At 39.6% G+C, this 24,230-nt stretch overlaps 1 protein-coding gene across 26 annotated transcripts in view; it reads right to left on the reverse strand.

Annotated features, from left to right (window-relative positions):
• DST (dystonin) overlaps positions 1-24,230 on the reverse strand; it is a 470,941-nt gene that overhangs the window by 161,773 nt on the left and 284,938 nt on the right. For all 26 annotated transcript variants that reach the window (XM_073336274.1, XM_073336294.1, XM_073336272.1 and 23 more), the window contains 5 exons: positions 23,539-23,701; positions 20,201-20,284; positions 19,903-20,010; positions 18,656-18,754; positions 5,995-6,129 (listed from right to left, as the gene is read on the reverse strand). In XM_073336274.1, the coding sequence (XP_073192375.1) occupies positions 5,995-6,129; positions 18,656-18,754; positions 19,903-20,010; positions 20,201-20,284; positions 23,539-23,701 (589 nt within the window). The remainder of the gene's footprint in view (positions 1-5,994; positions 6,130-18,655; positions 18,755-19,902; positions 20,011-20,200; positions 20,285-23,538; positions 23,702-24,230) is intronic.

Here is a 24,230-nt window from a genome sequence, read left to right on the forward strand (position 1 = left end):
CACTGCCATGTTGAGAAGAAAGCATATGGCAAGAACCATGCATTTCTTCACCATCTTGGTTTCCTTTAAAAGTTAGGGTTGGTTGCCAACAATAATATTCATAATTTTTCTACTGTTCCTACTACCAACTTATCAACCTCTTCTTGTGTACTGATTAGCATTTCACTTGTAAGAGACTCTCCTTCAGAATATAATGGATGGAGAGAAGCAGATATGCAGGCCAGCAAGAAAAGTAGGAACCTCTTAACTTTAAAGTGTACATGTTATTTCTGAAAAGTAGTAGAAGGAGGGGAGGGCATAGGACAGAGCTGGTGTAGTTAAGATGGTCTACAGAACAGACCCCAGGTTTGCTCCCTCCCTTTTTTTCCCCTATATGAAAGACATGAAGATACATTGGTTGCCATTAAATAGCCAATATTTGCCAACAGTTATCTAAGAGTGCTACCTGAGGTACAAGAGTGGTTTCCTAATCTATGAATGGGTTAAAATAAGGTCTCTGACAATGGTGTGGAAATTTTTAGCGAATTGTGATTTTTCAAAATGGTAGTCACCTGACTCATAAAGGGCCAGGCCCAGCCCAGGATTGCTTCCATGAACACCAAAGGGCTGCACAGATCACTCTCTATTTTAAAGTGCACTTCTCCTTCTGAAGGAGAGATGACTCACCTTGTATTGTAACTGGAGTTCTTCAAGATGTGTCCCTCTATGAGTGCTCCACATCAGGATATGTGCATGCCTGTGCACTCTGGATTGGAGGTATTTTGTCAGCAATGTCCGCACCTGTGCATTAGATGCCCTCATGATCTGGTACAAAGGTATATAGGGAGGGGTGCATCTGCCACCACTCCAGTTCTTTTTCAACCAAGAAAGTCCCATGAGAGACTTTGAGACAGAGGGGAAGGAGGGCAGGCAATGGAGCACCCACAGGGACACACATCTCGAACAATTCCAGTTACTGCATAAGTTGAGTACCCTCTCTTTCTTCGAGTGATGTCCCTATGGGTGTTCCAGATCAGGAGACTTCCGAGCAGTACTTCCATCATAGAGAAGAGTGTTGAGAAGGTGGATTCGACAAAGATTGTAGAACAGTGTCACCAAAAGCCACATCAGCTCTGGAAAGAGTCACAAGACAGTAGAGCTGGGAGACCATGTATATCAAAGATCAGGTGCCTTCTCTGCAGATCTCTGGGATAGGTTTGTTTCTCAGCTGGGAAAGAGAGGTAGATTGAACCCTGGTGAAGTAAGCAATAACTCTTGGAGGTGGGTGAACCCTTGAGACTTTGTACCAGGTTAAAATGCATCATGCAACCCATCTGAGTGCAAGTCGCCTGTCTTTTCATGCACCCTGCACTAGAGATAAAAAGTCTGGGTGAAGCCCTAATGGACCTAGTCCTGTCTAGGTAAAAAGCAAGAGTTCTTCTTCTCACCCTTGGGCAAGAATGTTCTGGCTGTAGAGGAGTCCAGAGTAGCTCTGATGAAATCTGTTCATTGGGTGGGAGTGACAGTAGACTTTTCCACACTGAAGCGACGGCCCAGTGAGTGGAACAGAGACAAAATCTTCTGGTTGCTGTCTGTGCTTCGAGAAATGACCAGCTTTTTCGGAAGCCTATCATCCAGGCAGGAGAAAATGATTATTTCCATCTGACGAAGATGGGATGTGGCAGCCAACAGAACTTTGATAAAGACCATTCGAGCAGTGCAAAGGCTAAAAGGTACAACTCAATAGTGGTAGCGGTCTCTGTGCATCATAAAACATAGGTAACATTTGTGTGAAGGAGGCATAGCTATATGGAAATAAGTGCCCTGAAGGTCGAGGACAGCAAACCAATCTCCTAGGTCCAGAGCGGGAATTATTGCTCCTGTTGATCACTGCTAATTTTTGCTACCATTCTGAACTGTTAAGTGTGGACAAAGCTGTTTACTGTCCTGAACTGGTTGCCATCCCACATTTTTCTTTGGAACCAGGAAATATATGTAATAAAATCCTTTCCTGACTTAGTCCCCAGGTGGCACAGGTTTGATTGCCCCCAGTGTTAACAGGGACTGCACCTGCTGCCTCAAGAGATTCTCATGAGAGGGGTCCCTGCAGAGAGAAGAAGGCGAGGAGGTAGAAGTAAGCTGAACCGGATGGAGTAATCTGTAAATATCACTTCCAAGATCCACCTCTCTTAGATGATGAGCTCTCAGGAAGGTAGGGAATGAGAGAGAGAGAGAGAGAGAGAGAGAGAGAGAGAGAGAGAGAGAGAGAGAGAGGCCCCACCAGGGTGGAGGGGGGATATGTGAAGCATAAAATCTGGAACAGGAAAGAGTTTGTGACCCTTCATCAGTGGGTCAAAATGGTCATTCAAAGATGTTGCCAATTGGAAGGTTGCAGTACAGGGCAGTCCTTTCTATTAGAACCTGGGCTTCTTCCTGAAGGGCTCGGCTGTTCTCATGAGCTGGTAGTGGACTGAGTGAGATCGTTGAGCCGTCTGTGGCCTGCTGTACTTTTTCTTTGCCATAAGCGTAAACATGCCCAGAGATCGTAGCTTCACCCAGAATCCTTAAGAAAGTGAAGTGACCCATCCATGGCATTGCTGAATAACTTGGGTCTCTTGAAGGGTGGGACCATCAATCATGTTTTGTACCTCACAGAGGATTGCAGACAAAAAGCTCTGCACCGGATTACTGCTGCAGCCATGGAGCAAGCAGCTGTGTGTTGGGGGCATCCAGTCAGAGCTGAAGAGATGTCCTGGCAATTGTCTGGCCATCTGCTACGAGAGTTTGAACTTGTTCCCTCTGATCCTGGGGCGAGTGTTCAACAAAGGGTGAAAATTTGGAATAGTTTGTAAAATTGTGTTTCGTCAGCAGGGTTTAGTAATTGGCTACTCTGAACTGTGGCATGGCAGAAGAGTAAGTTTTTCCATGCCAGAAGGTCCAACCCTCTTTGCTTTTTATCAGAAGGTGTAGAATGGAATCGATGTTGTCTATTCCATTCATTGACTGCTTCCATGAGCAGAGAGTTGGGTGCAGAATAGGAAAATAAATATTTTGATCCTTTGGGTGGGATGTAATACTTTTTGTCCAAACATTTACACATAGGCAGTGCAGTAGCTGGGGTCTGTACGTGCCCAGGCCAACAGAGCACCAATAATGGGCAGGGTGATTTTGCTCAGACAAGATGTATGAAGGATGTCCAACAAGGAGTATTGGGGTTCTTTCTCCTTCAATGGGATATGTAGGATCTCCTCTATATACTTCATAAGGTCCAGAAAGGCCTTGAAATCATCAGCATAAGATGGTGAGGGAGGCATGACAGCTTCATTTGGTGATGAGGAGGATTTGTGGGAAGCTAATGTTTCATCCTCCACAGCTCTTGTCCTTTGTATGATTCTGCTGTGTGGAGGCACCAGAGTGCGGCATTTGTTGCTCTTGATGTATCCTTTTATGAGATGGTACCCTGTAAAACTAATCACCATAAGGGGCCTAGAGGTTCCAATACACCCACCTTGGTGGGGTGTAAGGGACTGGGGCAAGACTCCATTGTAATCCTTGCTAGGGTTGGGAGTATTCCTTGCTAGAGTGTACCCCGAGTGAAGGAGGTTGAAAAGGGAAATCCTGTATAGATACTTCAGAATCTAATGAGGAGTCATGTCCTGTGCCAACTGGAGGGGCAAATGATGTCAATACCAGTGGCTAAGTTGGCACCAGGGCCCCAAAGGGGTCATGTAAATGCATGGGTATCAGAGACTGTTGATAGGAAGATACCAGATGGTGCTGAGTTGGGATTGGCTGGAAATGTGTCTGTGTACCCTCAAAGAGTTTATCAGGGACTGGGGGCCAAGACATCATTGAAAATGGTAGGAGAGGGTAAGTAGGCTCTGGCAGGTGAGACGGTATTGGTGCGGAGTCTCTCTCCGTACTCCTCAGCAATGGTGACTCAGGTGCTCCACGATCTGAAGCTCCACATTAGTCAAAAGACTGGACAGTACCAGGGACTCTGAGTAGGAAATATCGGGAGTCAGACTATCTAGAGGTACCATAGATGGTGCTGAAGTACAATCAGTACGTCCTTTATGTCTGGTTGCTGGAAATGGTATAGATGATTTCAGCCTGGCTCTGGAGTCCTTATCTATTGAAGCCATAGAGTTCAGTGCCAATGTAGGTACTGCTTAACAGTTTACCAGACAGTTTCTTGGTATGCGGCATGGTCTTCTTAGCCAGTGCCATGATCTCAATAGCAGAGGGGATGGGAGCCTCAGCAGTATGCATAATGAGATGCAAGGTCTCCTGAGACCTAGATCGAGCGGGTGACTTTCCCTTTCTCGTTTCCTGTTCTGGGGAAGGAACCCTTCTCTTCTTTGATGGTTAAGATGGTTCTGAAGGGCACCCTGGGTCTTTGCTTACCATCGCAATGGAGATGGTCACCACAGCTCTGAGGATCTAGTGTACAGGGGGATGACTCAGATCCTGTTGGTGTCAGTGAGTGTTCCATTAACAAGAGTTTGAGCCTGTCCCCCATCAGTGTATTAGACCTGTTCTTATACCCTGAGTAGATCTTGAATTTGGAGGGGATGTGAGACAACTCAAGCCAGCTTTAATGTCCAATGCTGCCTTGGAAAGACCTATGGCAGGGTTCAAAGCCTGAGTTCTTGGGCACAGCGTGCACTCAAGACCGTGGATCAAAGGCCTGAGAAAAACAAAAGCACAATTCAGGCCAAAAAAAGGGAAGTGGAACCCCTGTCCCTTTTGTTAAGTGAAAATTGTGCTAAATAAAAAAAAAGAAAAAATACTTAGAAAATACAGAAATGTTAGTGAGAGGTATAGCAAGGCACTAGGCTAGCTGGAGGACACCGCAATGCTCATCTCAAGCCGCACGCAGTTGAGAGAGAACTGGAGTGGCAGCAGTTCCACGTCTCACTATATGCCCTCATACTGGAGGACCAGGATGTCTAGGATGGAAGTATGGATCCGCGGACATTGCTGACGAAAAATCTCTGATCCAGCGTGCACAGGTATGGATACATCTTGAAATGGAGCACCCATAGGGACACTACTCGAAAAAGAACCAGCTACACACAATACAAACATTGACCCTTATGTGGCCACTCAAATGTGTCCCCGTCCCACTGGTTGAGTCCTAGACAGACAATCAGAAAAGCTTTGAAATGTTACTCATTGTCTCCCCCTGGTGTCTTAACATGTTAATGGGTTCTTCCTTTGCTAACTGACAGTCAAGCAAAGGAACAAATGCAAATAAAGTGAGGCAATCTGACCATCAAAGTCTCACTCAAAGAGCGCAGTGTGGGATAGGAAAGGATCCCAGCAGACCCACTCTGTATCACCTTTCCCTAAAAACAGCACTCTTGTGGGAGGCAGAAAAGAAGCCACCTTCAACTGAAGACTCATGTACTGTCTCCAATGCTCAATGGATGAGAGTAGCCCTCACCTATTCCAACTCAAAATATTTTTATTTTTTAAGAAAATGAAAACTGGTCTGGGATCCCATCCCTTCCCCACTCCCATTTCTTCTGTACTGGAGGTAGCGTGGGTATTACTAGTGCTGTAGTAACTCCTGCAAGATGAGGAAACAGACCCAGAATTGAATGTACATTGTGCAGAAGGCAGAGATCATTTATATAAGCTGTATACCCAGTTGGTTCTGCAGCTCCCAGGTTCAGAGTTGTGTTCCTTCTATATATGTGACCTTGTGCCCTGACTTTACCTCTGGATATGTCAGCCTTCTATAGTCGGAACATGTCGCATTTCGGGATCTTCACATCCCAGAGGGCAGCCTATATTTTTTTCTTAAGAGTGCTCCAAAATATCTTATTCTCTTAAATGTTTTCATATTTGTAAATGTATTTTATTAATGTTTTAAAAGCTTTCCCTCAGAAACAAATGTGAGATTAAATCTTTCTAGTATCACAAAAATATTTATGGAAATCCTTGTGCATATTAACCAGGACAAAGAGAAAAAAAAAAGTGATGCTCTATCAAGAAATCTTTGAGTACCTGCTGCTTAGGCAAGTCTGCCTTTTCAGCCTTTTCTCCTTCTCCCTTGCTGAGGGTCTTGCTGATGTCTGACACCCATTTCAGTAAATCCCCAGCTTTCTCAACATGTTCTTTCTTTTCCTCTTCCATTGACTTCTGGGGGGTAATGTGCATCGTAAAAAATACATTTATTTAAACTGTTGAGATATTAAACTGCAAGACCTACAAACTCTCAATCCTCTCACAATGCCACTATTACCACAAAAGCTACTATAGTTTGAGTAGTTTTATTTATTTATTTTACCTTATGCATTACTGTCACCTATATGAAAATATATATATATGTATATGAGAAATAACTGAAGACATTAATAGAGGTGATTCCTCCAAGATATTTGCACAGATTCTAAAATGGCTACAGTACATACATATTCACACACACACAAACCATTTTATAGACAGTACAGAAACATATTAACCCTCCCAGCCCAGTCATTAAAATCTAAATAATGCTTGTAGTCAGAAAAGCTAAAGCATCTTTGAATTGCTGCCTTTGCATTAGCCTTATGTGCATATAGCCAGCACTGGGTATCACACTGCCAGAGTACACTAGGATAGGTTACTAAATTACATTTAAGAGGAAGTACAGTGTTATTATAGACTTTGAACCAAGATATACTGAAAAATAATCACAGAGGTGTCATTATTTTGTCCACAATAAATATATTATGAATTTGTAGTTTGTGTCAAATAGCACATGATTTTTAACCAGCGTTCTATAGTAGTTGGAAACTTTTCAGTACTTAAAAATGTGTTGAAACGCTTTCACTTATCACAAGAAAAAAGGAAAGAACATTTTAAAATGGATAAAAAAAACCTAAGCATTTCATATCAATACATCTTATCTCATACATACTGGAGCTTTATAAAAAACTAATTGCACTGATTCAAGTTTCCTCTGAAATCAGTGGAAAATCATGTTGATGAGAAATTTAAACAATACCACTCCAGACTACAAATGCATGACCTAATTATGCAAAAACAGAATATATGTGAGTAGCTTTATGCATGTGAGTAGTCTCGTGTGCGTAAGTGTTCCAAAGATTTAAGCCGAAATCTCTGTACCACATTTTGATACCTTTGTAATATAAAATACTTGTTTTAAGATTTAAGAGCAGTTTGAAATGCTAAATGAAACCATCATGGCTGGATGAAATATTGTAATATTATACTCAAAACAGTTCCTATTTTGAAGTCAATGGGACTTTTGCCTAATGAAATCATGTAAACACTGAAGCACTTCATGCCTATCATGAACTTTATTCCTTTATTGTGTCTAACTGCTATAGTATGTTATCACTCTCACATGATTACACAATAGTATTAGTAATTCCCCCCCAACAGCCTAATGATCAATGGGAGTCTTTTCATTGAATGGACTCTGGATCTGGCCCAAAAGTGAGTACCAAAATCACTGTTCTATTACGAAGCATAATAAAGACTAGAAATTCCTATTTTAATGGGCTCAGTTGCTTCTAATAATCGTAGCCCTGTGTGGCAATCAAAAACAGATTTTTCCAAGGCTTCTTTGTATGTTAACTTCTTCTTTGTTTTGGGGCATGTAATGGCTTTAACATGTGACTTGTCATCTTTCATTTTTGTAGCTGTGATAGCATCAATAATGCCATTCTTAATAGCATCTTCCATAGACAACCTGCACTGAGATTTTGGATCTATCAGTCCACCAGTCAAGTATTGATACTGCAGGCAGCGAATGCCTGTGTCTTTGTTCAGGACATTTACATTCATAGCTTCAATGGCTGACATAATTTTGTTTGTTACAGGATGAATGATCCCAGTAAACACTAACTCACACTGCTGAATTTGCTTAGCACTTATTTCATCTATTAACTCCCTTTGCAAAGCTTCTGAAACACTGTATTTTTTCCCAGTAAATGGATCAATGATGCCTCCTGTACTGGCTTGAGCTTCAAGACACCTTAGGGCAGTAATTCTATCCACCAAGTTTTTGCGTGAGGCTTTTAGAACTGTAATTCTTTCATTGGTGTCAGAAAGCCAGTATCCTGCAATAGGGCTGTTCATATCTTTACATGGTCGTGAACTGCTAAGCAAAATATCACCAAACTCATTAGCTGTGATGAGGCCTTCCTTATATTTATTGACTAATGTTCTGTCAATTGTACCCTGTGTTAATGACTCTTCAATATTAAACTGTATTCCAGTTTTGAGATCTGTTAGCAAAAGAGAAGAGTTTCCACAGGAATCAAAACATGTAGACTCCTTCCACTGAAATTCCCGTTCTAATAGCTCAAGATATGTACTTTTATCAATTAAATCCCTTTGATAAGCCTCATATGAAGTCATTTCTGTTCCAGTTTTGATGTCTACTACGGAAATTTTATTAACTTTTTCTGCTGATGGGCTAGTAATTTTTCTGTCCCCAACTGGAAGCAGAACACTTTTGCTATCTACATCAAACACACAAATTTTCAGCAACTCATAGTAGTACATGGCTTGCCTATTATTTGGGTTTTGAAAACACTTTGCATTACTAGAAGGTTCATGTAAAAATTTTAAAATTGTGTTATTTAGTAAGCCTAGCTGCACTGCGACATCTGGAGGAATACGAACACTTCTTACAGGGTCAATAATTCCCCCACTTGCAACCTGGGCTTCAAGAATATTTTTACCTTTTTGTCTTTCCAGGATTCTAGCTTCAATAGCTTGATACACCGATATTATTTTACCAGAACAGTAATATCCTAAAACTGCTTTCTCTGCCTCAAGTAGTCTACCTTTGAATTCATTATCTACAAGTCCTTTAACAATTGAGTCATCGACAGAATATTTCTGACCTGTTGTGGGATCAATGATGAAACCCGTGGCAGCCTGGGCTTCTAAAAATGCTAATGCTAATGTTTTTTCAATTATTCTTTTCTTTGCTGCTAAATCAAAAGAGATTATTTCTTTGCTGGATTCAAAGTACAGCCCAGCTATAGCAGTAGGTTTAGTTAAAAACATTTCAAGACTTTTCTGAACCTCATCAATTGACTTATGCCCTGAATGAAGCTGTTCAACTGTGCTCCTGTCTAGCAGCTTAACTTCAATCAACTGCCTGGCAGTTACATCATGTCGGAGACCTTGAAATTTAAGATAATCTTCCCCAGCAGAATATTCATAGTGAACCACATCAACATTCTTCACATCCTTGCCCTCTAAGAAAGAGCTAATCTTTGGAAAATCTTCTCCCCTTAAACCTTCAGACGTTTGGTATCCCTCAAACATCCTGTCTTCATTACCAAGATTCTTGTCATTTTCTTGTTTTAATGTTGTAACTTCAACAAGTACATCATATTGCTTGCTCTTCACTATCTGTAAACAGGAATTTTTTGACACAATGAGCAATAGAGCTGGAGAACGTAATCTGCACTTTACATAATTCAGGCCAAAGTCCACCACCAGAAGAATGCAATGGAGAAAGTGAACAGCAGAAATCATGAATAAGAAATTTTATTAGCATGGACTGCACAGAATATTATTAACTATATTTTTTTTAAATGGTACACCTCAAATATTCATTTCAGAAAGGATAGATTAATGGGAATGTGGATGAAATGCAAGGTAGAAATTTTATTCTGTGCTTATTACCTGCACTTATTGATATCACTCAATGCACTTTTAACCATAACTGAGTATAATCATTGTATGTGAATTTCTATAATGTACATAAAAAGAAAAGGAGTACTTGTGGCACCTTAGAAACTAACAAATTTATTTGAGCATAAGCTTTCGTGAGCTATAGCTCACTGCATCTGATGAAGTGAGCTGTAGCTCACGAAAGCTTATGCTCAAATAAATTGGTTAGTCTCTAAGGTGCCACAAGTACTCCCTTTCTTTTTGCGGATACAGACTAACACGGCTGCTACTCTGAAACCTGTTATAATGTACATAGATAAGCAGAAGAGGTCCCCATACACCAGAATAAAAAGAGTATACAACAGAGAGCATAGAACAGCAATACCAACTTTTAAAGAATGGAATAATAAAAACCAGCACCAGCAAGGCAAATGTCAACAAAACTCAGAGTATACCTCCAAAGGGTGCATGAGCTTTACTAGTCCTGTTCCATGTTTTTCTTCTTCATGCCTAGTAGCTTGCCAGGAAGTGTGAAAGTTTTTATCTCTTAATTTGTCTATTTCTGATATTCTTGTCATGGGGTCTGTTTTATCAAAAGTTATCTGGAGCTGGGTGCTTGTCTGAGAAACAAACTCTGTAAAAGACTGTTGGCCTGTATCATCTCGGGATTGGTTTGTTCTTGATAACTGGAGCTGCGCCTCTTTTGGTTCTGTATCATCAGCACCCAGGTGCAGCTCCTTTTCTCCTAATCGATCCATTTTAAACCCCGGAATGTTTATATCAACCTGTCTCTCCTGTTTCTGTCTGAACAATGAAGAAGTTGTTTTTGCACATGGATGAAGTTGTTCTAAATCTCTAGGTGAGGTTTCTCCCAGGTAATTAAACTCCTTTCCCTTCTTCTCAAAGTCCAATTTGAATATAGAATCTTTGATGTTATTATGTTGCTTAACTCCATTCTGAAACATTAGGAACTGGTGTTCACGTTCCTTCATTGGCATGTCCATATCCTGTTTTAGGGTCTCCACCATGCGCCTCTGTACCTCCAATTCCTCCTCAAGTTTCCGATATTTCTGAAAATAATCCATTTCAGCATGATTTCCTTGTTGTAGTTGCTCACGACATTTCTGAAGTCTTTCTTGAAGATCTTCAATTTGCATCTTGTACAATTTAATATTCTCTTCAGCCATATCTTTTTCTTGCTGCAGAGTGACACATTCCAGTCTTATACCCGAAATGTCATTTTCAGTGATGCTATGGGATTCCAGTAGTTTTTCAACTTTTTTTCTAAATTCCTCTGCAGAATGTTTAAACCTAATGGACTCTTCCTGAAACAGAGCCATCTTTTTGCGTGCCGTTTGCTCATCTAGGGTCTTTTGATGGAATTCATCCTGCAGCTTCTTCAGTTTACTATTTAGCTCTTGTATATGAGTTTGCTGTAGCTGTATTTTCTGCTCACTCAACCTCTTTTCAACAGTGAAAGAATTTAGTTGTGCATTTAGATTTTTAACCTCTATCTCAGCGTTCAGTTTGAAAGCTCCCTGCTTATCACACTTCTGCTTAAATTCACTGGCTAATGTTTTTGTTTTTATTAGGTCACCTTCTAGACTTTTGACTTTACTTATGAATTCTTGCTCAGTTATTATCTGCTTGTGCAACTGTTCATTTGTGGTACGTAGCTGCTCTTTAAAACCATCTGCTAGGGTTTTTAAGGCATCATTTTTTCTCTGAATACTTTGTTTCTCCAAAATTATCCTCTCTGATTCAGACTGAATTTGTTGCATCATTATTTTGGTTTCAGTATTCGATCTGGTAAGCTCTTCTACCTTTTGTTTCAATGATTCTGCCAAATGATGGCTTTTGGCCAAGTCATCTTTCACCTTTTGAATCTTCTGTTGATTTTCATTCTCTGCTCTTGTCTTTTGAAGCAGCTGTTCCTGGATTTTTTTATACTGTTCTTGCAGATTATTTGCTTCTCCTCTGCATGACTGTGTTCTTTGTTCAGCTATCAACTTCTCTTTCTGGAGAGAGTTGATTTGTGAATTTAAATGCTGAATAGTGATTTCAATTTGTGTGTGTGATCTAGTCAATTCCTCTACTTCCCTTTTTAACTGTGCCTTTTCCTGCTGAAGAGATTTCATCTCTTCTTGATAATTTACTTTAATTTTCTTAAGATCTATGGCCTCTTGCATTACCTCTTCAGCTTTACCTGTGGTTTTGTGCAGCTGCCTATCAAGTTCTTTCAACTGTTGCAAATATCCCTGCTCTACCTGATCTTTTTGGTCCAACTCAATTTTCAGACATTTAAGTGTATTATTGGCATCATCTAATTTCTCTTTTAGTAAACGAGCCTTTTCTTCAGCTGATGCTTTCTGAAGTTCAAGATCATTCAGTTCGTATTTTAGATCTTTAATGTTTTTTTCAGCCTTTTTGTTGGCAATAGTCAGCTCATCTACTTGCTGTATAAGCTCCTCTACTTTCTTTATTTCTAGTTTTTTCTGGAAACCTGTAATTTCAGAATCAACCCGATAATGCTTGTCTTGCACAGATGTGCAAGTTGGCAGCACATTCTCTCTTATTAAGGAATATCTGCTTTCAACTATTTGCCTTCTAGCTTCAGTTTTCTCTTTCTCTTGGAGCTTTATTTCTGCTAGATTCCCTTGATACTCAAAACCTTGTTCCATTTGCTTTATTAGTTTCATAAGCTTTTCCTCTCCTTCTGTTTTTTTCCTCAATTCTGCCATTAAAGCTTTTTTCTGCTGCTCTAAATCCTGAAGATTTGTGTCTTTCCTTCTCAGGTGCTCTTCAAGTTTTCTTCTAGCAGCAGTACTTTCCTCTATTTGAGTTCTAAAAGCTCTGAGGTTTTCTTCAACTACACTTCTTTGAGCCTCTGCCTGCAAGATGAGCTGCCTTACATGTTCTAACTCCTGCTCTGCAGATACTTTCTCTTTAGCAATGCTCTCAAGCTCTATCTGATACCGCTTTGCCTCTTGCTCAGCCTTGGTTTTCTGAAAAGATATCTCTTCCACATACTTCTGCTGTTTCTTCAGCTCATTGTCTGCAGCTTCCTTCACTTTGGGGAGTTCCTGTTCTACACGGAACTTTTGTTTCTTCAACTCCTCTAACATTTTCTCAAGCTCATTTATCTTTCCCATAAGTTTTCTGTTCTCATCAATTGTTGACTTCTGTTGCGCCATCAGATCTGAGTATGCTGCACGTGCTGATTCCGCCTCATTGTTTATAATCTATAAGAAAATTTAAAATATACAAATATGTTTAAATCTGTTCTTTTTTAATATAGCATGTGAAATCTGTTGTATTATTTTCAAAACATAGTTGAAAATACTTACTAACGTATATTCGGCATGTCAATACAGTAGGATGAGCAGTTCCCACCACCATCACCTTCTCCTTACATAGTAAGCTTCAGACAAGAAATCATTAGTTCACGATGAAAAAATCCTTCATAAAGGAATCCACAAAGGGGAGAAGTCCCAAAGAATCTCTTTTGTTACTCAGCAAGCACTAAATGGTTAGAAAAGTCAGACAGCCGCTTGCATATGATCTTGCTCAAAACAAATAGCTATAACAAGTAATGAACAAAACACAATATGCAAGGATCACACAGGTCAAGGAAGTTCAGCATTTCCAGTTTGGTTCAGTAGGAATTTAAAGCATTTTATGTTTACAACAAACATAATACAACACAAATTTGGAAATCTGCCCAAAAAAAGAAATAATACATGAAGCTGCACTCAGGATGTGTCCACACTAGGAAAAAAGGTGTTTTCTTACCATGTGTTAGCTAACACATGTCAACTAGGAGATAGTAAACTCTTAATGAAGAGAGGGCAGATAGTAGTTTCCACGCATAAGCAGATGGAGGAAGTAGTTTCCGCACATTAGCAGATGGAGGTAGACACTAGGAGGGAGAAGAGGGTTCATCTCGACCTGCTAACATGTTCAAACTACGATTGCCTTGTCTTCACTAGAATTTTATCATGTTCGCTAACATGAGGTAAGAACACAGGTTTCTTCCTAGTGAAGGCAAGGCCTAGTGTGAGGTAAAAAGCAAGCAATTTTTCTAATAAACAGAAGGTTATTTTATTTTAACAAACTTGCCTGATTTCAGTTGCAATGAGACTACACTTACATATCACAAGAAGTACTAATGAAAAGGCAGCTTCATTCCCTCTTTTCCTCCTTCACTTGGATGATTTTAAGTAAACACTTAGGAAATGTCTGCACTGAAAAAAAAATAAAAAACAACCTGCAGCAGCAAGTTTCTGAGCCTGGATCAACTCAAGCTGTGGGGCTAAAAACAACATTGTAGAAGTTCAGGTTCAGGCTGGTGCCTAGGCTCTGCAACCCCATCAAGGATGTGGGTCTCAGAACCCGGGTTCCAGCCCAAGCCAGAACATCTACACTGCTATTTTTAGTCCTGCAGCATGCGCTCCATAGGCCTGAGTCTGTTGACCCAGGCTCTGATATTTGCTGCTGTGGGTCATTTATTGCAGTGCAGACACACCCTTACAGATGTTGGGATTAAACTGGATCAGCTTAGGAGCATCTCCTTTTATGCTGACAGTTACACAACAAACGTATTAAATGTAAAGTATTTTTAAACAATTAAAATTGAGAATCTGATTGCAGTTGCATCTAGGATCACAAATTAAATTTTGCTATTATGGAATCTTGCACTCTTTCTGATTAGCAATGTGAGGCATCAGCTGGGAGGTATACCTGCTAGTATAACATTGTGACATTAAAATTTGATGAAACAAATTCAAAATTATTGAAAAAAATCAATTGTTTTGCCATCTCTGAATTTATACTGATTAATAGAACAACAACATATTAATTTATAGTTATGCTCAATCAACTTTAAATCAGCTCCACCTTCAGATCTTTTTGTCCAAGATTCAAATACTGAGTTAGATTGATTTTTGAATGGTAATTATTTTTAATTGGTGTTTGATTTGCATTAAGAGAAAACTTCTGGTACCTCAATATTTTTTTCTGTTCTTTTTCTCTTCATCACCCATGCATTACTTTTTATTTGCTTTGCTTTTCCCCAGAATTAATGTTCCGTTTCTGTGTTTTCATTTTACTGTCTGGAGCTTATTGTCTATTTCAGGTACCTTGATGCTAGGATTTTTACCAGCAGGAGAGTGAGTTTGTGTGTGTGGTTTTTGGAGGGAGGGTGGGGGGTGAGAAAACCTAGATTTGTGCTGGAAATGGCCCACCTTGATTATCATACATGTTGTAAAGAGAGTGGTCACTTTGGATGGGCTATTACCAGCAGGAGAGTCAGTTTGGGGGGGGGGGGGGGGCGGAGGGTGAGAAAACCTGGATTTGTGCTGGAAATGGCCCAACTTGATTATCATACACATTGTAAGGAGAGTGATCACTTTAGATAAGCTATTACCAGCAGGAGAGTGGGATGGGAGGAGGTATTGTTTCATGGTCTCTGTGTATATAATGTCTTCTGCAGTTTCCACAGTATGCATCCGATGAAGTGAGCTGTAGCTCACGAAAGCTCATGCTCAAATAAATTGGTTAGTCTCTAAGGTGCCACAAGTACTCCTTTTCTTTTTGCGAATACAGACTAACACGGCTGTTACTCTGAAACCTACCTTTACTCTGCATTTCTGCAACCAGCAATAAATCTTCCGTTTGTTGGTACTGATCTAATTCATCCTCTGCACCCTGTTTGTTCAAGCTGATGCCTGTATTGGCCAAACTATGAATCTTAGTCTGTGTCAAATTCTCTTTATTTTCTCTACTGTCATTTCCAAATTGTATGTTTGCTAATTCAGCTTCTGAAACTGGAAAAATATTCTCTTCCCTTGGAATTACTTCTTTCATTGAACTGGTTATTTTTACATTTGTCTCCCCTAAAAGTTGCCCCTCTAAACCTGGACCACTGTGTATTCGTGACTTTTCAAAATTTAATATAAATCGTTCTGAAGCATTTTCTATATGCTGCTTCCCTTAGAAATACCAAACAGGTATGCAATATTTGCTTGAACTATATTCTGTGCTTGAGTTGGATTTAGAGTTCGTCTTTCTGGAGAGTTGTTTTCTGCTACAAAACAGCTGTCATCCAAAAGGGGCATTATGGAGTTTGTTTGTGTTCCCTTCATCTGCATCAGAAATGCTATCTTCCTCACAGGCTGCAAATTCAGCTTTGTCGTCTTTTCACGTCCCTTGTAACACTTTCATCTCTCTGGGGGTGGTTTCCTGCTTTACAGTTGATATAGTTTCAACACTCTCTTGCAACTCGTCTTCAAAGTTTAAAGACACATTGTCACTGCTTCCGTTGAGGCTATGATCTTTAGCATTTAGCATGGTAGATTTTCAGCAAGTGGTCTCGTTGAAAGATGTTCTTGTTTCCTGTTTGGGTTGGCACCCACAGCATATCTTCCAGTCTTTTGAATGACATCATCTCTCTTCATCATTAGCTTAAAGTTAGTTTCTGAATACAACCCATGTTTCTCCTTTGTTGGAGCATCTTCCCTTGCTCTTCTTAAAACATCTTTTTCTTTGATTTCATGCATTTTCTCCACTAATACTTCATAAAACTTCTTCGGCTCTCCCCGTTTCCTGTCTCATTCCATCAACAATTGGCTGATTTTACACCTCACCAGAATCGTCATTTATATTAACAATGACACAAATTTGAGATTTCTACCATTCTCTGTGTTTTGATGCTGTTTACCAGAAAGGGTGGTTACTTCCTTTCCTGTATGTAGCTGCTCTTCTCCATTATTTCTACCAGCACTTTCTTGACCATGAGGCTTCAACAGTTGCTTTGATGTTCTGTCCGTTATGATTTTATCATGTATGTCAGTATCAAATTCTTTTCTTTGAATTTCCAACTTACTCTCAGATATACTATGAGAAATATCTTTTTGCAAATCTGTCTCATCTATTGGGTTTTCTCCTACTGTGTTTTTCTGTCTTTGTTCAACTGTTTCATCACATCCCAAAGGTTCAAAAACTACAGCTACCATCATGGTTTTCTGGAATTCAGGCTCAGTGGATAAACTCTGAGCTGACAGCACACAGGTTTAAATTTAGATTTTAAATGTCAAAGACTTCATAGCAAGGACCTTATTTTATCCTTTTTCTATGCACCAAACTCTTAATGACATCATTCAGAATTCTTAACAAAGACAAGGATAGAATAAAGTCCTGAATGTCAGAGGAAGAAATTAGAAGTATAATCCCAGAAAAATTGATGACTGTTTCTGCTTTGAAATGGAAAAGCTCCAGGATACGCTACTTTGATTCCAAAAGGAATTAATATAGTGCTTTGCAATTAGAAAGCAACCTTAAATTATCTACTAAGAAGTTATCAAGGAAGTAGAACTCTGCATATGTTTTGCAAAAAACAGTCTTGCAGACACAGCTCGGAACAGACAAAAATGGTTTATAAAATTCAATTATTCTTGAGAAACTTGAAACCAACCAGTCAAACCCGACAAATGTCTTGGTCTCTAGATATTTTTCTTTTTTGTTTTCATTTTTACCAGCAGCATGAATTATAAACATAAAGCCTCCTTAGATTGTAAAAAACCAATATCTCATGCAACAGATGCTACATGGTAAAAAAAAAAAAAAAGATGTACACTTTTCATACTTATGCTATTCTGTTCAGAGGTGTGTGACAGAAAGAACATGCAGCAAAGACAAAGATGGCAGCAAGATTATTTAACATCCCTTTAAGGATCCAGCGTCTTGTCCAATGATTACGTAAATAAATATTAAAAATTAAAACTTGTTAAAATAACTCCAATCCTGTTTTATGTATTTTTGATACGGGACAAATCGTTCAGTATATGATTTGGCAGAAAACTATGAGGATACAGTGTATAAATTAAGACCCTATCATCCTTAAAGAGTAAATATATAATTGCTTTAGAGACACATGATATTTTTAAAGAAAGTGAAGAGTAGATAATATTCTCTGTTTAAATCTTTAAAGCATTGATTTAAACTGCGTATTTTTGAACAAATTTTTATAGTCTCCATTTATTCTTGTTAACGAGACCTCATACTCACTGTGAAAAATGTTAATTTGCCTCAAAGAATCAATGCAGAAGAATGACAAAAGAAGCCTAAACATTTAAAAGGCATCAAAACAAACTTAAGAAATTAGTGAAGGGGTTATTGCACTCCCCTATTTAAATAAGAAATTCCTTATGCACTAAAAGCAAGCTTGTGTGCATGCTGCAGATGAAATTCAACCCTGTGCAGAGGGATAATGGAAGACCTAAGCACCACTTAGGGCCCATTTAAGCACACTAACTAGGACTTAAATAGGACATTAATAGTGCATGGGAGTTGGGCTGGCTCTCTGCACAGGGGCAAATTTCAGCTTGCATTTGTAAGTACAGCATATATCCAGCCCTAAAATATACACCAAATAAATACAGTTCACATTCCAAACATCCAGTGTGGTTTCTGTGGTAAAAATAAAACTGCAAATTAAATTTTCAAAAATTAAAAAGCAAGTATTGTCTATGTCTGAATATAGATGATGAATTATGATTTATAAAGATGGACAGCTTTTGGTGGAAATTTAAATTATTTTCTTTACAGAGGTATACTTTTATATTTTCCTTGTTTATTAGAAATAAAAAAGTTTTAAAAAAATGTTTGACTCAAAGGGACCCATCACTACCAGGTAATTTGTGCTAGGTCTTAAGTAAAACTATCCCGGTGCATTATAATTTCTCTTGTCCTATAGATAATTTCCTTCTCTGCAGAATTCAGTGAATCACAGTGGGTCCCTGTAATGTGACCCTCCCATCCGGAAGGACTGATGGAATGTGAGGACTTTGCAGACAGACATCAGTGTTTATACGAACAATAGCCGCACAGATCAATATCCATATATTCCCATGTATGTGAGGTATATAAGGAATTTCGGTTCTTAGTATTTTCAGCTAAAATTATGATCCAAGTCCAATAGCTGTTTTATTTCCCCCAACAAAATGGTTTCTATTTTCCTGCGACCTACCTCTTCTTCTTCCAGTCTTTTCAAAGAGTCACCAGCAAATTTAATATACTGGGTCATCAGGGTCACCAAGGCAGTGTAGCGTGTTCGTAAATCCATGAACTGCATAGAAACAAAAGAGGAAAAGGGAAGAGGAAAATGGTACCACTCACAGTGACTTGGAATGCATTCAAATAATGTCCAAGAACTAGTTCTAGACTTAAACTGGCCTTTACGAAAGTTATATATGGCACAGAGCTCGTAATAAGACAAATCTTGATCTTGGTTTAAGGAACATAATAGTCACAAAGAACCACATAAACAGTCTGTTCACAGGACCAACTGATCCTAAGAATGGTCAGCCTGGTATGTAAGAGGCTGAATGGAAGTGACCTGCATCTGCTAGGTGGGTAACTGGTGTGGTGGAACTCTGGGGACAAAAGAATGTGGGGAGAACAAACTCAAGGAAATAATCTTTCTAATCACAAAGATCCTAACTCCTCTGGTACTGTAGCACTAGAGTGGAATTTTCAAAAGTACCAAAGTAACTTGAATGACATTTGTGCTCCTGTGTCACCCTGGGGCTTTGGAAAATTCCACGCCCTAGAGCTGTAGTATCCCCAACCGTACTCCAGCCTGAGTGAAAGGACCTAAGGTCCCTATCTTATGTTGGAGGGGCTTCAAAATCTTAACCCCTTGATAGCTGGATGGATAGATAGAGTATCTTCATCCCGATAAGCCTAGGTCTTTGTTTCTGGCTGTCAGCTCCTGTTTCAGAATTGTCAGCTAGAGAGAGTCACTTCCAGGCCAACCTGCCCCATTCACTCTTGTACTCAATCAGTCCTCTGGGGACAAAATTGCACCTCTGCATGCACAAATGGGCTGAGGGAGGCATAGCCTCTGAATCTGCTACAACAGAGCCTTGGGGCACCACAGTGATGGTGAAAGCTACCCATGGGGTGGCAGCCTGAGACATGATTTGTCTCACCATGTTAATAAACAGTTTTATTTTTCTCTGTTTTCTATGTTTCTCATCCAAGCTTTTCATGGGTCTTTTGTTAACTGTTTATCAACACCAACATTCAAATATATAATCAGATACTGTGAGATGTATAACAGTATATTTACATCAGGATTTGTCTATGTACAGTAAAGATCATGTGTGGGGTTACTACATTTAATTATTAATAAATTCCAGTGTTGCATTTCCTCCACTCTACAACAGGCTGCTAAATGAATGCACATTTCCCTGTCAAAGAACATCCAGTTACCTCTTGTATAATGAAGTCAGATGAGCTCTGCATTCTCCGGCGTTTCACTGGAGATTTTTGTTGTGAGTCAACCATAGCCCTGTATGTCATTGTCTGCAGTTCATAATCCTGTAAAAATAATGCAGTCAGAAAAGTTATCAGCACTCTCTATCACACTGACATTAAATAACGTATTTATAATGCAATTTAGCAGCAGAGCACCACTGCTTGCATGTTGTATCCATTGTACAATACCAGTATACATGTAAAGGACACATTATCAAATTAAACTCTATTATATGTGTATAATTTTTCTTACCTTTACTGAAGCTGAGTATTGCTCTGAATATTTCTGGCATTCATCTATTTTATTTTGTTTCATTTCAATTTCAGAAACCAGCATCTGTAAAATATATGTGTATATCTTCAGCATAATAATAATAATAATTAATAATAATAGAAATAATAATCATAATAATAATGCTTTTCTCTCCCTTTGTTATGGCTGATAAGTATTATTATTATAAGAATTTCTAAGTTTCCCACCATCAAACTATTTATAGCACTGCTTGCATTTCACTGTCCTATAGCTAGTTGGAATCCTGGGTCCTGATCGGAATCCTAGAAAGTCAATAGAAAGACTCCCATTGTCTATAAGTCTCCAGGACCTGATGGAATTCACCCAACAGTTCTGAAGGAACTCAAATGTGAAATTGCAGGACTACTAACTGTCATCTGTAACCTATCATTTAAATCAGCTTCTGTACCAAATGACTGGAGGATAGCTAATGTGACGCCAATTTTTAAAAAGTGCTCCAGAGCTAACTCTGGCAACTACAGGCCAGTAAGCCTCACTTCAGTACCGGGCAAATTGGTTGAAACTATCGTAAAGAACAAAATTGTCCGACACATAGATGAACATAATTTGTTGGGAAATAGTCAACATGGATTTTGTAAAGGGAAATCATGCCTCACCAATCTACTAGAATTCTTTCAGGGGGTCAATAAGCATGCGGAAAAAAGAGATCCAGTGGATATAGCGTATTTAGATTTTCAAAAAGCCTTTGACAAGATCCCTCACCAAAGGCTCTTAAGAAAAAAAAGCAGTCATGGGATAAGAGGGAAGGTTCTCTCATGGATTGGTAACTGGTTAAAAGATAGGAAACAAAGAGTATGAATAAATGGTCAGTTTTCAGAATGGAGAGAGGTAAATAGTGCTGTCCCCCAGGGATCTGTACCTGGCCCAGACCTATTTAACATATTCATAAACGATCTGGAAAAAGGGGTAAACAGTGAGGTGGCAAAATTTGTAGATGATACAAAACTACTCAAGATAGTTAAGTCCCAGACAGACTGCGAAGAGCTACAAAAGGATCTCAAAAAACTGTGTGATTAGGCAACAAAATGGCAAATGAAATTTAAAGTTCATAAATGCAAAGTAATGCACATTGGAAAACATAATCCTAACTATACATATACAATGATGGGGTCTAAATTAGCTTTTACCAGTCAAGAAAGAGAGCTTGGAATCATTGTGGATAGTTCTCTGAAATCATCCACTCAATGTGCAGCGGCAGTCAAAAAAGCGAACAGAATGTTGGGAATCATCAAGAAAGGGATAGATAATAAGACAGAAAATATCATATTGCCTCTATATAAATCCATGGTATGCCCACACCTTGAATACTGCGTGCAGATGTGGTTGCCCAATCTCAAGAAAGATATATTGGAATTGGAAAAGGTTCAGAAAAGGGCAACAAAAATTATTAGGGGTATAGAACGGCTTCCGTATGAGGAGAGATTAATAGGACTGGGACTTTTCAGCTTGGAAAAGAGGTGACCAAGGAGGTATATGATAGAGGTCTATAAAATCATGAGTTGTATAGAGAAAGTAAATAATGAAGCATTGTTTACTCCTCCTCATAATACAAGAATAAGGGGCCATCAAATGAAATTAATAGGTAGCAAGCTTAAAACAAACATAAGAAAGTATTTTTTCAAGCAACGCATTGTCAACCTCTGGAACTCCTTGCCAGAGGATGTTGTGAAGGCCATTACTATAACAGGGTTCAAAAGGGAGCTAGATTGATTCATGGAAGATAGGTCCATCAATGGCTATTACCATGACGGGCAGGAATGGTGTCCCTAGCCTCTGTTTGCCAGAAGCTGGGATTGGATGACAGGCCATGGATCACTCAATGACAACCTGTCTGTTCATTCCCTTTGGGGCACCTGCCACTGGTCACTGTCAGAGGACAGGGTATTGGGCTTGATGGACTTTGGTCTGACCCAGTATGGACGTTCCTATGTTCTTATTGAGTTCCATGTGATTTAGATCCAGGCCGCTGGTAAAATACTGTAAAAATAGTGTCTGCATCCTGGACACCTGCAAGGCTAAAAGCTGCTACATTTTTAGCTAAAGAGACAGATTCTTTAATGAGGGCTGTCACAGACTCACTTCCTCTGTGGATCAGGCACAGATGGTGACCTGAAATACACACTATCAGGGGATTACATAAACATTTGGTTGCCAGCCAGTTGTTTGACTGTGGCATGTTCATACCCCTTTATTATTCACTATTATTGAACATTCACACAAAGTGGTTCTGTTTGCCTAACATTTAGGGAATGGCTGTCCTTCCTGGTCTCAATCCTGTAAGGTGCTGAGCACTCTGGTGACAAACCAGTAAAGCACTAAAGCACTCCCTTAACTGTAAGCACACAAGCAGTCCTATTGAAGTCACAACACATTGCCTTCATGACAATGCCATTCCAGGAATGTGATTAGTTTTTGCTAACTGTGTTTGCTATTGAATGGCAACTGTCTATGGAGCACTGGTGTGTGGCAAGTTGGGATGCACTCCCAATGGCATTATAGAGGAAGGATAGCCCAGAGGTTAGGACACTAGCCTGGGAGTTGGGAGAGCTCCGCTTTGCCACAGACTTCCTGCATGATGTTGGGCAAGTCATTTTGACTCTCTGTGCCTCAGACCCTCATCTGTAAATAAGATTAACAGCACTTCCCTACTTCAAAGAGGTGTTGTGAAGGTAAAAGACTAGTATACTCGGTTACTAGGGGTCACAGAGATATCTGAGATAGCTAAAGGGAGATTGACATCATTGCTTTAAAATGATCTTTATATATTTTTCTTTTGTTAGTAGAGTCCCATTAATTTTTTTTATATTTTATATTTTGGGGAATTTCATTTTTACGATTTTATCCATGCGAAGAGGAGGAGGAAAGGGGTCCTGTCCGGGGGAGATGAGAGGCCCTGGAGGGGGGAAGGATTGTTGTACAGTGAGCCTGTCCCACACTCACCCAGAAGCACACGATTCCTGTCCATGGGTCCGGGCCCACCTCCCCGCTCCAGGTGTTGCGATGTGGCACTTGGCACTTCCCCTCCATCATGATGACAGAGGGGCGGCTGGACCAAATTTACACAAGTGATGCTGTGACCCTGTACCCTACATAACTGAAGCAGGGAGCTGGGCCCAGATCTGAGGGACAGGAGCTGCTGCTGTGAGGTGACTTTTTCATTTCAGTTTGGTTTATACTTTGTTTTGTTTTATTTTATTGTATTTTGCATTTTCAAAAATAACGGGGCTCCAGTTATTAGTTTCAATACTTTTCCCCAGGATGGGATTCCCTTTTTGTACCTTTTGCTGGTTCAGCTGTTTAGCCAAAGCTTTGCTGTTTTCTGGTTGGTTTTCTTGAATCTTTCGCTGAGTATCTTCCACTTTCTGAATCCAGGTATCCAGTGTATGGTAAGTATCTTTGTAATATTTCAGAGATTTACTGATACCCTCTAAGTCACGCAACCTGGTTTAATTTGAGAACAAGAGATGTGATTGGGGAGAAGGTACTGTAAAAAATTATGTAAGTCAACATAGCCTTTAAGATATCAGGTGTCACCATCTATCATCATAAAAGGAAATTTAATAATTTTTACTAAAATATATTAATGGCCGTTTCTACCACAGAGATCCCCAGCTTAATGACATTCCATAAAGATTAAAGAGGGATTTTCACACTAGAGAACACTTGGAAGAGGGAAAGAACATTTATACTAGAAACAACTGACTATGGGTCAAGCCTTCAATGGGCTTTTCTGTTCAGGGAAGGTCCAGTCACAGCAGAAACACTGCGCATTTCCTAAATTAATGAGCCCAGAAGCAGAAAGACCATGCACTAGACACAACATTCCCCAGCACACTGTGAAGAAGCCTCTGCAGAAGCAATTGTCACTGCCATGCAGAAGGATGAGAAGTGGATGTGTTTTAGGTGTGACCAGTGGGTTTGGTTCTGAGCACAAGTCAAGAGGGCCAAAACCTGCACTGAAGGAGACCAG

Source organism: Lepidochelys kempii, chromosome 3 (genome assembly GCF_965140265.1).
Source record: "Lepidochelys kempii isolate rLepKem1 chromosome 3, rLepKem1.hap2, whole genome shotgun sequence".
Classification (NCBI taxonomy): domain Eukaryota; kingdom Metazoa; phylum Chordata; order Testudines; family Cheloniidae; genus Lepidochelys; species Lepidochelys kempii.